This window comes from Lycium barbarum, chromosome 8, assembly GCF_019175385.1.
Source record: "Lycium barbarum isolate Lr01 chromosome 8, ASM1917538v2, whole genome shotgun sequence".
NCBI classification, from domain to species: domain Eukaryota; kingdom Viridiplantae; phylum Streptophyta; class Magnoliopsida; order Solanales; family Solanaceae; genus Lycium; species Lycium barbarum.
The window spans coordinates 2,789,464-2,803,044 of NC_083344.1; the positions used below are offsets into that span (position 1 = coordinate 2,789,464).

General features: G+C 33.8%; 1 protein-coding gene across 1 annotated transcript; it reads right to left on the reverse strand.

Moving 5' to 3' along the window:
• Positions 1–948: 948 nt before the first annotated feature.
• LOC132605688 (BTB/POZ domain-containing protein At5g48800-like) lies at positions 949–6,491 on the reverse strand. Its single transcript, XM_060318872.1, has 5 exons — positions 5,813–6,491; positions 5,407–5,473; positions 3,983–4,451; positions 2,967–3,634; positions 949–1,972 (listed from the first exon to the last, which is right to left on the reverse strand). Exons 1-5 carry the CDS (start codon positions 5,881–5,883, stop codon positions 1,451–1,453), a joined length of 1,797 nt encoding a protein of 598 aa, XP_060174855.1. The 5' UTR covers positions 5,884–6,491; the 3' UTR covers positions 949–1,450.
• Positions 6,492–13,581: the final 7,090 nt, after the last annotated feature.

A 13,581-nucleotide genomic window follows, 5' to 3' on the forward strand; every position in this document is an offset into this window, starting at 1 on the left:
TTTCTATTTCTGAGACTTCATATAGTTATATGTTCTTGTTGTAATAGATATTTGGTTTCTTCAATTCAATTTTGTGAACTTGGATTATTGGCCATTTGGTGATGCTTTATTAGGATGTTTCTGTTCTCTTGATGTGCTTGCTTTTTTAAAATGCTCAATTGGGATCATATTTTACATTTTTCTGGCTCAAATTTTACTAGAACTATATTGGTCATTATGTTTCAAGGGAAATTGGACATGCACACCTTTTTTCACATTACTTTCAAGAAAGTAATAAATCTGAGGCAGTAAGTGTGATGTAATACTGGATTCACTATTTGTCCATTATAGGAACATAACACATCTGAATGTATAGTTATAAGTCGAAAACAATGAACTTGATATTTTTTTGAAATTTTAGTAGCGTTTCATACACCACGCACACACCCCTATCTATCTTCGGTGTTGAAAATATTAAGTTCAGTTGAACCTATTACACAAAGGCTGCTTCCACCTTTGCATCCTTGGTGATGCAAAATGGGAGGCCAGAAGAAAGAGGGCAAAGGGGTGACTCTGTGCACTAAGCATTCTGCGCTCACACAGGGTTTGAGGAAGACCAAGAGGGTGTATAGTGGTAACCTAACGCAAGCATCAGTAGCTGATTTCACGGTTCAAACTTGTGACTTGTAAGTCATGCGGAGAGAATTTTACCGTTGCTTCAGTGCCCCCTTTAAAAACAAATCTGTACCCCCATATTCAATGTCATACTGAAACAACATGGAAGTGACCACTTTTTCCTAAGATCCTATTCTTGTACTATCCATTACAGTTTTGTCACTTTCTCCACAAAAACCTGATTTTAAAGATCATATGAATAGCTTTCTGTCCTCTAGTTCTTTTCTTAGTATTCGTGGCAAAAATGGTGATTTCAACAAGAGAAAAAGGTCTGCTAAAGTCGTGTGTAAATACATAAAGAGCTTATTATTGTTGCAAAAGTCCTGAAGAATGAATCCTAGGCCCAACATCTCCGAGTTTCAAAGTCTGCAGTTTGACCCGAAGGCTTTGCTCCAAACAGATTTGCTCAAACTCAGCTTGCAGATTGAGTTTGAGTACATTGTGAAGTTCATAATAAGAGTCCGAGCTTGCAAGATGTGACCTTAGCCTGCACCGTCACTGCAGAGGCGGATCTAGGGCGAGTTCTGTGGGTTCAACTGAATGCATTGCTTTCAGCTTGAACTACGTATACATATGCAAAACAAAAATTCAAAATGTATACATCTAATAAGATAACATCCTTCATCGCCCCTCAGTCACAAAAACTCTATAGCCTTATCCAAAAACAAAAAAAAAATTGGCTTACCAAAAAGCATATCTTTGCAGCTCCTATACAAGATTTGGGAGAAAATAGGGGTTGTGAACTGGAACAAATATTACAAGCAAACACATTATCCGATTAAGATTTCATCGATAGTTACGTTCTATCAGTTATCTTAGAATCAGTTCTTTCTGAGTGCCTCGAGGGAGAAGTAGACTCCCTGGAAGAACTATGTCCGAAAATATTGAACTTTTTTCCAATCCTTTTCGAGAAAGATTTCATAAACCTTCGCGAGCTAGATTTTTGCATATCTCTCTTCATACAAACATGGTCTTTTTCCAAGTCGTTCAATCTCATCCTCATCCGCGCTAGTTCAAGTTTTAGCTCTCTATTTTCTCGTCTCAACGAAGCATAATTGTCCTTTGGAGACATTGCCGCACTTAGAGCACCACTATTGATCCTCCAAGATTGGTGCATTGGCTTAATGTCATCGTCAGGGTACGAGCAAAACAAGGCGCTTCGAAGCCTTAATTGCTCGAAATAGAGAACTTGTACGATTGATTGGAGGGGAAGGCGCTCGTTTTGTGCAGCGTGTGCACCTGCTTCTTGTGAGAGCTTTTGAAAATCAATCAATTTGCATAGTCTCCTCTTGTCTGGATCTGATAAGCCTTGATGAGCCTGGAATGTAGATTCATGAACAAACTTAAAGTTCGTTAAAGCAACCAACGGGTTGAATAGGAAAAAATGAGTGAAAACAACTCTATAGAGGTAAGGGAACGCGTCCAAATTACCCTTCTATTATACAAAATATCTTAATTTACGGTCCGTTATACTTTGAGGAAATTCATACCCTTGCCATCCACAAATTGTCTCATACTTGTCTGTGAGTTTAACGAAGCATGGATGGTGTGTCAAAATACTTCAGGAAGTAGGTCCAAAATTTAGCTTTTGTGTTAATGACCATGGTGTCCGGGACAACTTACGCACATGTCAACTAATTCTACGGGGTACTTGCTACCTCCCACCAGCACAGGTACCTCCAAAATTTACCTAATTACTTTGGAGTATAGTTAGAAATTACCTTTATTATACTTCAAGTTGGAGCTCCACTAAAGTCAACGGAAAGTATAAGACAGTTTACTAACGACAAGGGTACGAATGGATCCAAAGTATAACGGAGGGTAAAATTTAGGTAGGTCTTATAGTAGACGCATATTTTTTACCCCTTTTCTGTAAAAAAGAGTGGACATATCTAAAATAACTTTATAAAGGGAATGATTGTGTATATCTCAAGGTAAAGAACCTTAACTCTCTTGATGGAGAGTTAGCATTGTTATTCTAGAACCATATTCAATTAAGTCATTAACAAACAATTTCATCTTCTAAGAAATAAACATTTTGCATATACAATCAGACATCTCTATAACAACCATCCTCTATAACAACATGTCACTATAATAACCAAGTTTTAAATTTTTTGGAACCGATTTTAATTTTATGTTATATTATATGTTCTCTATGATAGCATTTCGCTATAGAAACCAAAATATATCCTGACAAAAAACTGCATTAGAGAGGTGTTTGACCGTATCTCCTGGAGTGAAATTACGAAGGGCTCGTTCAAACTAGCAAAACTTTTCAAGCATATTTCAAATAAGTTGGTAATACATACTTTGAGATACACGTCAATGGCTCGATAAAGGCTATCGTGGACAGTACGCGCGTGTGCTGGTAATGTTTCTGCTACAGCAATGAACTTGTTCAGCTTTAGATTTGCATCTGGTGCAATTTCAGCTAGGTAGTTGTCAACCAGCTTAGATACTTTGAACAATGCAGTTTGCGATGGCGTTGCAGTAGGGCTATCAGATTCAAAAACTGATACATCTTCCATATCATCATCGCTATCGCCCTCCTGCTGTGAAAAATTAACCAAGATTCTATGCACTGTGTCAACATCAAATAATGTATCACCAGCATGGCGAAACGAAGGAATTAGAATATCATCCAGAGTAGCTATATCCAATTGAGATCCTATCCGTCTCTCGAGATCAAGCCTACAAGCGGCCGTGCAATCCAGCATCACAGCGCTTCGCAACAATCCAAAGAGAAAGCTCAAGGGAATGACGAATTTCTCTACAGGCATCAGGCTCACGATTGTCTCAACCACGAGTTTTTCTTGGACATTTGAACCGGAAACGGGCTTTTGTATCAGCTTTTTCTGTGCATAGCTCACTAGTGATGCTGCAATGCTCTCGGGCCTAACACCGCGAAACTTCATCGCTGTTATGACACGTTGGTACAAGTCGATACGAAGAACTGAAAGATCCTCAATCCACCAGTCTGTTGAGATTTACTAACAAGGCGTCAAGCGGAAGCTAAGAAAATAAATCTTGAACGAGAATAAATTAGGAACAAAAGAAAACTATACTAGAAAGAAGCATAATATGTTAATATGGTTTGGTCAACTGACTTACATATGTGAAAATTAGTATGAAATAAAGCATAAAAACTATTGTTTTATTGTGCGAGAGGGAAGCGTGTTCAATTTATAGAAGTACAACAACGTTTTCTCAAGAAAAGGATAAATATGGAAGAGTCCTTTTCCACCAGAAAACCTTTTTGAAGTAAAACACAATTATGATTAAATTTAAATAAGGTAGGAAATTCAGGGCAAACACTAACAATCACCTTCACAATTGGCTTGTTTACTCATATGCAGCCTCCCGGAGCTACTATACTCCAAGCGCGAGAAACTTGAAGCGATCTGCTCAACACAAGCTTTAGACGCTACAGCATCGATACATCTACCAACGATTTTCAGCTCATCAGCAAGCGGGAGCAAGTTTTCGCATTGCCTCAAGACTTCAACACACATTTCAAGATTCTTGCATACAATGCTGTCGAGATATTCCTCAGCTCGGGAACCGAGGTTGTTTTTCGAGTAGTCCTCTGACATCTCGAGGTACTCGGATACACAACAGAGTTGAGCAACATTTGCTGATGTAATCTCAAAGTTGACACCATAACAGAATTTGGCTGCTAACTCAAATGATTCTGATCCACCTGGTAGACTAACAAGCTCAATTCTTGATATATCAGAGTCCCTGTGCTCTGCTACAAGCCTCCGGATTCGTCCACTTCTCGAGACAAGGGGAAACTGAAACCACAATTCTGCTGTGTTAGGGAAATTTCTATAATATTATGGTCTCTGAACTAGCTCATAGGCATGGGATAAGGTATTTTTACACTGTATAGCCACCCACAAAAATAAATAACCAGAAAATTTATATTTCTTGTAGATACACATAGACATATTTTCAGAGGCGAATCCAGGATTTCAAGAGGATGAGTTCACCTTAGAATTTTTTTTTTTTTTTTTTTTTTTTTAAAAAAAAGATGCAAAAGTGCATTTAGTAGTATTCGATCCCACAACCTTAAGGGATTAAACCCAACACTTAACCAGTGCTCCACTCAGTTTGACCATGTGTTCCTTCAGTTAGTATTAGATATATTTTAAGGATTATATACATAATATATACTGAGTTTAGTCGAGCGACCATGGGTTTACGTGACCCAATTTTTGCACACAGATTCGCCCCTGCATATAATATGTACATATTTTATACATAACTAGTGTATATTATTGTATATATACATATATATTAATGTATATATACAATAATATACATATTTTGATTTGAAATGAGAATGGCTGATACAACAAAAATATCAACTTATTGGTGGAGACTCGTTACCTCTATTTAGATTTCCTATCGGGCTCTTCAATCTAATCCGAGGTCCAGTCATTATACAATGCATTAATAATATAAAATTTTAATTTGTCGTAGAAGGTAATTGCAAAGTCTTGATTGGGCTTGCATTGCATATTTAGACTTAGGCTTTAAGGAAACATTAGGGGCTATACAGTCTGCTTTCTCTGTCAGCAGTCTGCTTTCTCTGCTTTCGTCATAGGCCATAGATGTATACATGAAAACTTCGAAAATATAGTATAAATATCAAATTTTAAACTCAATGTTTCAAAGAACTTAGAACCTTAAACCCGTCAAGTTTAAATGTTGGATCCACAAAGCGGCGAGAATGGAGAGGCTTACCTTGTGTAATGAAAATATGCCACCATCCACTTCTATTGTTATATCACTGGGAACATCTCGAAATACCCTATAACATGTAAAACTACCAATTAGCAGAGACAAAAACTTAACATTTTTGTGTAAAATGTGAAATTCCACCTTATGAGCCAACCAAGTTAGAACTAATATACACTGACAGTATAAAATCTCTTTATTTACACCATCAAGTTACTTCAAATCCAATTAGTGTAGATTTTGCCACACAATCTAACGACAGCAAAACTGTCTCCTCTCTTAAACTTGGTAAGTTTTATATAGCAAAACATAAATTTGTAACATGCAAAACACGATAAATGACATACTACGACAGGTAAAACTATACCGATAACGTAATTTTTTACACTATCAGTGTATATAAAACACGAACCATTCGTTATATCTCTGGCGTGAAGCAGACTTGGTTAGAGGCATCTGGTGGTGATGGTGGTGCTTGTCCATGGCCGTGGTGAAGAGAAAAGGTTATTGAATTTATTTGAATTTAGAGAAATTAAGTAGAAACAAAAATGTGAAATGTTGTTAAGACAAGAAGAAAATAAGAGGACAAAGACACAAGTTGGAGATCTTGCTGTTGGTTGAGTAGTTTTTTGGCCATATTTTGTCAAACTTTAGGCTTTTGTTTTCAAAAATCATAGATTGCACTTGTCCAAAGAGATGGCCCTCTCTTGTGGGACATGTTTTTTTTTTTTTTTTTAATTGTTATTAATAATAATAATAATAATAATAATAATAATAATAATAATAGGGATTTATTTCAAAATTTAAGTTATATATACGGTTAGTGTAATTTTTTAATATTTTTTTATGGATAAATCCGTAAGATGCGGAATTTGTGATCTTGAAAATAGTTTAACTTATATATAATGCCAATGTAAATCCTTTTTAGAGTATGAGGTCAATCAGAGATATTTGTAGGTAAGCTTCTTTAAAATGTGAGATTTATAATTTTTGAAATTAGACAAGTTGCAAGCTACAATAGGTAAGAATGACCTAATGGTATAAAAAAAAATTATACTCACAGTGTATATAACTTAAACTCTCTTGAAAATAAGACAAGTTACTGCAATAACTAACGATAAGTTGATGACTTAATAATGGTGTATCTAATTAAACTCTTTATTTTATGTAGCATATTTTAGTGTAAAACTTTTATACTATAAGTATAACCTATAGCCTGTTGTAGCAAGTTTTTTTGTATTATTTTTTAGGTAACAAGTAAGAGATAAAATAGCAAAATTTGGCTTTAGAATTCAATCACCTTTTTCTCGGTGACAATGTAATAGAAAAAGGTAGAAGAAAAGTTGGAAAAACAAGGAAAGAGAATCAAGAAAAATTAAAAGATAAAGGTGGACACTTTTTTTATAATTTACCATAATCATGATTATCCTTTATCCACCACCTTGAACTGAAATCATACATAAAAACAAATTTTGATGGGAGGGCCCCAAATGTTCCCATGAATTCGAACATATCATAACTTTTGTTGACTTTGTAAACTATGAAAATGATTGAAGATGGTATAACAATTGTTTTTAGAAAAGAAAACAATGGTATAACATTTTCAAATCGCAATTTAACTTTCATTATGTACTAGTAGTATAAAAACTAAATATTCTATCATATTATTAATTTAATAAAAATAGGATTAATAACTACAAGATAAAGCAAATTATATGTTACAGCATAATAAAATAGACTAGTAATATAAAATGAGTTAATAGCAGTAGTTTTGATAATTTGGTAGATTTTGATTTTAGTTCTTGTGATATCCGATTAATAAGCACATTTCACTTTTAATTACTTGAAATATGCATTTTTGATCTTTTTATTCGTGAATATTCACAAATTTTCAGAATAATTAACTTTTCACTATTTAATTACTCATGTGTTATAAAACTTGTATATTTACTACATCTTTGGGGTTGTATTCTTCTAAAAACAATAGAAATATAACATATTTCCTATATAAAAGGACCATAAATAAATATTTTAATTAAATGATGGCTAAATATGTTGAATCTTATATAACAAGAACCAAAAACAGAATTTTCCAATTATTAAGAGATCAAAAGTACTATTTTCCTTAGAAACGTTACCCATATATATGTGTGCGTTGAATCATTTCCTCCCTCCCCACCGTGTTTGAAGAACAAAAATAATCTACCTCTTTATCAATAAAGTCAAAGTCAATGTATCACATTCAGACTTTATGAACACAACAAGCATTCTTAGCAGCCACAAACACACCACCTTACTGTATTAACAACTTCACGAGAGATTTAAACCTAATACTCTTTTTTTTTTTTTCCTTTCTGGATTGTCGCCATGTGTACGGTACTCACTTTAGGACTCAACTAATCTAGCTCCATTTTGGCCATAAGAATTATTCACTTTATTCCGGAACTTTTTTTCACTTTTTTCCGGAATCAGCGTTTGGCCATGAGAATTCCGAATACAACTTGAAGTTGTATTTCGGAATACCAAAAACTTAAAAGACTTATTTTAAAAAAAAAAAATCACTTTTTTCACTTGTTTACAACTACATTTCACCAAAAACTATAATTGCAAAAACTATGGCCAAACACAACTCCAACTCCAACTCCAACTCCAAAATTAAAAAAAAAAAAAAAAGTGATTTTTTTTTTGGTATCTATGGACAAACAGGGCCCTAGATTAGTGTCGGAAAATCCTACCATATATACTGTATATGAGGGTGAAAAGGGTCTATATCAAAGATAAAGTAACTTTATGCCAAGGCTCGAATTCAAAGACCTCTGGTTAAGGACGGAGGAGTACCAGTGCTCCACCTCACTATGGTGTAAACCTAATACTCATTTTCTCGTTTGAATTTTCACCCTTTGTTTGGTACCCATTTTAGGGCCCAAAATCCAAATTTATGTATTGAAATCCTACTATGAAAGGGTAAAACACTCTCTATCAAAGGCAACTTTATTCCTACGACTCAAATCTGAAATATCTAATTAAGGACCATAGGGTACCACTCCACCGCATCTTTGGTGGTAAACCTAATACTAGGTTGTTTATTTTTTTATTTTATTTTTTTAAAGATTCTCACCCTCAGTTTGGTACCCGTTATTAACGCCCAACTAATAATCCAAATTTGTGTTGTAAAATTCTACTACTGGAATGGATCGGTCCCAACCTGGCCATTAAAGGTGAGCTCTGTCGGTCCCGATTTTTAGTCGGGTTTAATTTACGGGTGTCAATGGTTCAGGTCGTTCGGTTATTCTTAGAAATTAGTACTATACCAATAATTCGGTTACTCTATGGTGTATAACCAAAATTAGACTTTTCAAAACCGTCCCAGTCGTGTCGGTATCGATACGGTTTGGTAAATTTTTTTATTTTTGAAACGTCATCTAACGGCTATCGCAACCGATAAAATTTGATAGAATTAAATACCCAAAATTTACAATAACATATAATGAAAATATTTTTTCCTTTATAATATGCTACAATGGCAATTAACCGAAGCAATATACTCATTATGTTTACCATAATCACATGATGCACCACTCTTATTATAAAGAGGCGGCAAATTTATACATTGATTTAAATTGGTGCCTATAATTGATTTCATTGAACCATTACGACTGTGTACCTTCGCATACTTTGTAACGTGGATAGTCTCTTTTAGCTGTACATGATCATTATTCTATCAAAGAAGTGTTTTACTATTTATAAATGACCAAAGGTTGAGTACTTCAGTTGTTGAGATAATCATGAAGAACAAAGCAGTGTTGAGTATTTGAGTCGTTGTAGTAGCAGCAATAGGTGTTAGATTTGGTATGGTACTCCTTTTTTTTAAAAAAAAAAAAACTCCAAGGCCCTAGTACCAAGGTTCAAGACAATTTTTTTAGTACTTACTATTTTAAATTTTACATACAACAACTATACACACACGTATTCGGTTAGGTTCGGGAATTTTTTGAAATTTTTTATAAAATAAAAAAACTAACCTAATTTTTGGTTCGATTATAGTTTCATACCATAACCTACGGTTTCAATGGGAAAAAAAAAACCTAAAAATCAGTTTGGTTAGTTTTTGAAATTATATTGACACCCCTAGTTGAATTGTCCTTAATGGGCTTGGTTGGGAGCCGGTCTCTTTACAATTTTTTGCGCGGATTTCCCTTTAAAGTCACTGATCTTTAATTTTTGCCCCTCAAATTGTTGGTATTTGATTTTTGCCCTTTAATTAAAAAGGTGGCCGGAAATACCCTGAAGTTCTGAGTTCGAACCCCCGCTAATCAAAAAAATAATAATTTCGCAAGGTAAGGCTTTGCAAAAAGTTTGTATTATGCGGCAGACTTTACCTTAAGGCCTAACTAAAAGTCTGCCTTATAAGGCAAAGTTTGCCGTATCCGGCAGACTTTTAGTTATGCCTTAAGGCAAAGTCTGCCGCATAAGACAGACTTTTCCTTAATAGTTATGTCTTAAGGCAAAGTCTGCTGCATAAGGCAGTCTTTCGCGAAGCCTTGGCTTGCGATTATTTTTTTATTTTTATGACTAAGTCGGAGTTCGAACCTAGAACATCGGGATATTTTAGGCGAAAGGCAAAAATTAAAGACTAGCAATTTGAGGGGCAAAAATTAATGACCACCCCAAAAGAAGGGCAATCGTGCAAATTGCCCGTCTTTTTAAGAGAAGAAATGTTTGATACAATCCACCCAGTTGATGATTTTTCTATGATTTATTTTTGGTTATCAATCAATATTTATTAAATAAAGCAATTTGAAATTACTTTTTATATGACACAATTGTAGAAATGCTTTTTACACCAATAACGTACGTAAAATTAGAATTATTGATACAAATCATTTTTTAGTGAGAGTTACCATCAAAGTTTACACTCTGATGGTACCAATAAGAGTCTTTCACATAATAAGTCTGCATTTAATGATCCAAATAAAAAATTGAAATAAATAAATAAAATTGTATGAAAGATATCTTTAAATAGAACTATTTGATATATAACTAAAGCTAAACAAAGAAGAGTGAATTTGATAATCATTTACGCGTGGTGCATGCGTTCACAAAGTTAATTTTGCTGGTCAATGTTCCCCTCAAAGTTCAAAACCTTTTGAATTGGTCCTTGTATTCATAGGCGTAGTTAAAATTTGATGAATTTAATTTCTAATGTTCTTATTGATCAATTCATTACATTTAAAAGCTATGAATTTAAGATTTAGATGTAATTATGTTGTTGTCTTTATCATTAATTTGTTATATTTCCTAGTTAAGCCTCTACATTACCACATATCAGCTTTTGTGTGATCGAATATTTTTAAATTGATTTAAATTATATATATGTAAAATAATAATTTTTATATAATTTTTACTCTAGTTTAATCTGTTACAATAGATTATTTATCATTTATTCTAGGTTACCAATTAATTTTATTAAATAAATTATATGTTATTATCCCTTAAATAACCGAATTGTATAAATCTTTTCTATACCGATACATAAAAAAGATAAAAAAGTGAATTTTCTAAATACCTAATCTTAGAAAGAAAACTCATCAGCTGAGTGATAAACAAATGATTGTGCCATAGCTTTTAATATATTTAAAAACTTATGTAGTGATTTTTTTCTATTTGAATTATAAAAACTATATGTGTTCTCAATTCTTTTCCATTCTCGCTCTCGTTACGGACTTTTCAGCTTTTATTTTTGTCTTTCTAATTGGTGGAGCCATGCAAATTATATCTTTGTCTGAATGGAGTGCATGTTTACTGTTGTTTTAACTGATTCATGTTGTGGCACGCCGATAATTATCATTGTTCATAGACTTACATCCAATCAAATTTAAAAAATGAAAGTCATTAAAAAGCATATATAGCTAGTAGCTAATTGTGTCATCATTAGACTATAAACCTTTTCAGCACTAGCAATTTCAGCTCAATTATTCATTGAGAAATCCAGGAAGGAATTATCTTTCTTTAATTAATTTCTAATAACACTATATTAGTAATATTATTATTATTATTATCCAGATTTGTCATTAGTGGCGGAGATCACTAGACTTAATACTTGACCCTTATTCAACAAGAGCAAAATATTATCCATTTTCGTAACGACAAGGATATATTTGATCTCAATTATTAATAGAGATAAATTTGAACCATTTTGCATTGTCAACTTTTGCCCTTTGTAAATTTCAACTCCTCCATAGGCACGTAATGGAAAGATTAGAAGAACCATCTTAGAGAGGTTTGTACACTAAATTTTGAAGTTAGGTATCATTAGCAAGCTATAATTGTTATTCACTTACATTAACCAGTGACAGATATGGAATTAAGTAAAGAAAAAAGAAAAGCAAAGCAAACAAAAAAAGAAGGAGAAATTACACGCTTTACCCTTAAAATGGGCTGTTCTTTAATTTTTATCATTCAAAATCGAATTATGCCTAGTGAAACATAATTTCTTTATAAGAGTGGGGCATAACTTGCAAATATTTTGATGTGAAAAAAATAAATATATGCCCAGCGAAAAAATTGTTTGTTATGAGGGGCAAGTGAGCTTGCTTGTCATCATTACTGAGCAATGATCAGCCATCATAATGGCAAATAAATGCATACCTTGTAATTAGATCAAGCAAGAACTTTTGGATCGGTATCGTCTATAATGCATCACAATTATGGGATTTCAGTACTTGATTTGTCCCTGCAGTAGTGGTGGACGTTAGACTTAATACTCTCTCCAGTTCAAAAAAAGTGTCTACTTAGTTATTTGTACATCCTTTAGGAAAATGCCAACTCCTATAAAACAGTAGGTAATTTGACTAAAATATTCTTAATTAAATAGGTATTGAGATTTGGTCACTTAGCATTTAATAGGCAAATCTGGAATTATTAAATTAATACTTTCTTGATTTGGTAAGTGAACACTCTTTTTGAACCAACAAAAAAAGGCTAAGTGGACACTCTTTTTGAACCGGATAAAGTAGTTGACCTTTAGTCACTAAGGGTAAATATAACCATTTTCGTAACAACAAGGATATATTTGATCTCAATTATTAATAGAGGGTATATTTGAACCATTTTAGATTGTTCAGTCAAATTTGGACTTTACCCTTTCTAAATTACAACTCCCCGTAGGCACGTAATGGAATATTAGAAGAACTATTTTAGAGAGGTTTGTACACTCAAATTTGAATTTAGGTATCATTAACAAACAATAATTGTGATTCACTTATATTAACCAGTGAGAGAAATTGAATTTGTTTTAAGAAAATTCAATAAAAAAGGAGAAAAACAGATCTGGCAAAGGGGTTGGAAAGCCCAATACAAGAGAACGACAGAGATTGGGTGGATGTTAGTGGGCTGGGTTCTTCACCGCAAAATGTGAAGGCCCAAATTGGTGCCTCTTGAAATAAGTACTTTTCTTTTTGCACGGATTACCTTCATTTGGGGTCGTCTTTAATTTTTGCCCTTCAAATTAGTGGTCTTTAAGTTTTGGCCTTCGTCTAATACTTCGAGATTATGAGTTCGACTATCAACTCAGTTAAAAAAATAAATAAATTCGCAAGACAGAATTTCGCAAGGCAGAATTCTGCACTTAAGGCAGAAATTTACAAATTCTGCCAGAATTTGACCCTTAAGGCAGAATTTCTCTGCATGAAGGGCAAAAGTTAAGGACCACCATTTTGAGGGACAAAAATTAAAGACCACCCCAGCGAAGGACAATTTTGCAAATTGCCCCATTTTTTTGCGCGTATTTTCCTTCTTTTGGGGTGGTCTTTAATTTTTGACCCTCAAATTGGTGGACTTTAATTTTCGGCCTCGCCTAATACCCCGAGATTTTGGGTTCGAATCCCAGCTCAGTACAAAAAAAAAATCGCAATGCAGAATGCTGCCTTCAAAACTCTACCTTTAAGGTAGAGCTTGCTAAGGCATAGTTTTCCTGTAAAGCTCTACCTTAAGGCATAGTTTGCAGCAAACTCTGCCCCATCAGGCATAATTTGCCTGCAAACTATGCCCGATGGGGCAGAGTTTGTAGTCAACCTCTGCCTAGCGATTTTTTTTTAAAATTTTCGCCTGAGCAAGGGGTTCGAATCCGGAACCCTGAGGTTTTAGACAAAGGACAAAATTTAAATATTTTCATTTTGATGG

Excerpts from the sequence above, each read along its gene's own strand:
- LOC132605688 (XM_060318872.1), bottom strand. The coding sequence starts at position 5,883 with ATGGACAAGCACCACCATCACCACCAGATGCCTCTAACCAAGTCTGCT. Across the intron at positions 3,635-3,982 it reads TAAACAAGCCAATTGTGAAG|ACTGGTGGATTGAGGATCTT; the intron begins GTGATTGTTAGT and ends AAATCTCAACAG. Across the intron at positions 1,973-2,966 it reads CCATTGACGTGTATCTCAAA|GCTCATCAAGGCTTATCAGA; the intron begins GTATGTATTACC and ends TCTACATTCCAG.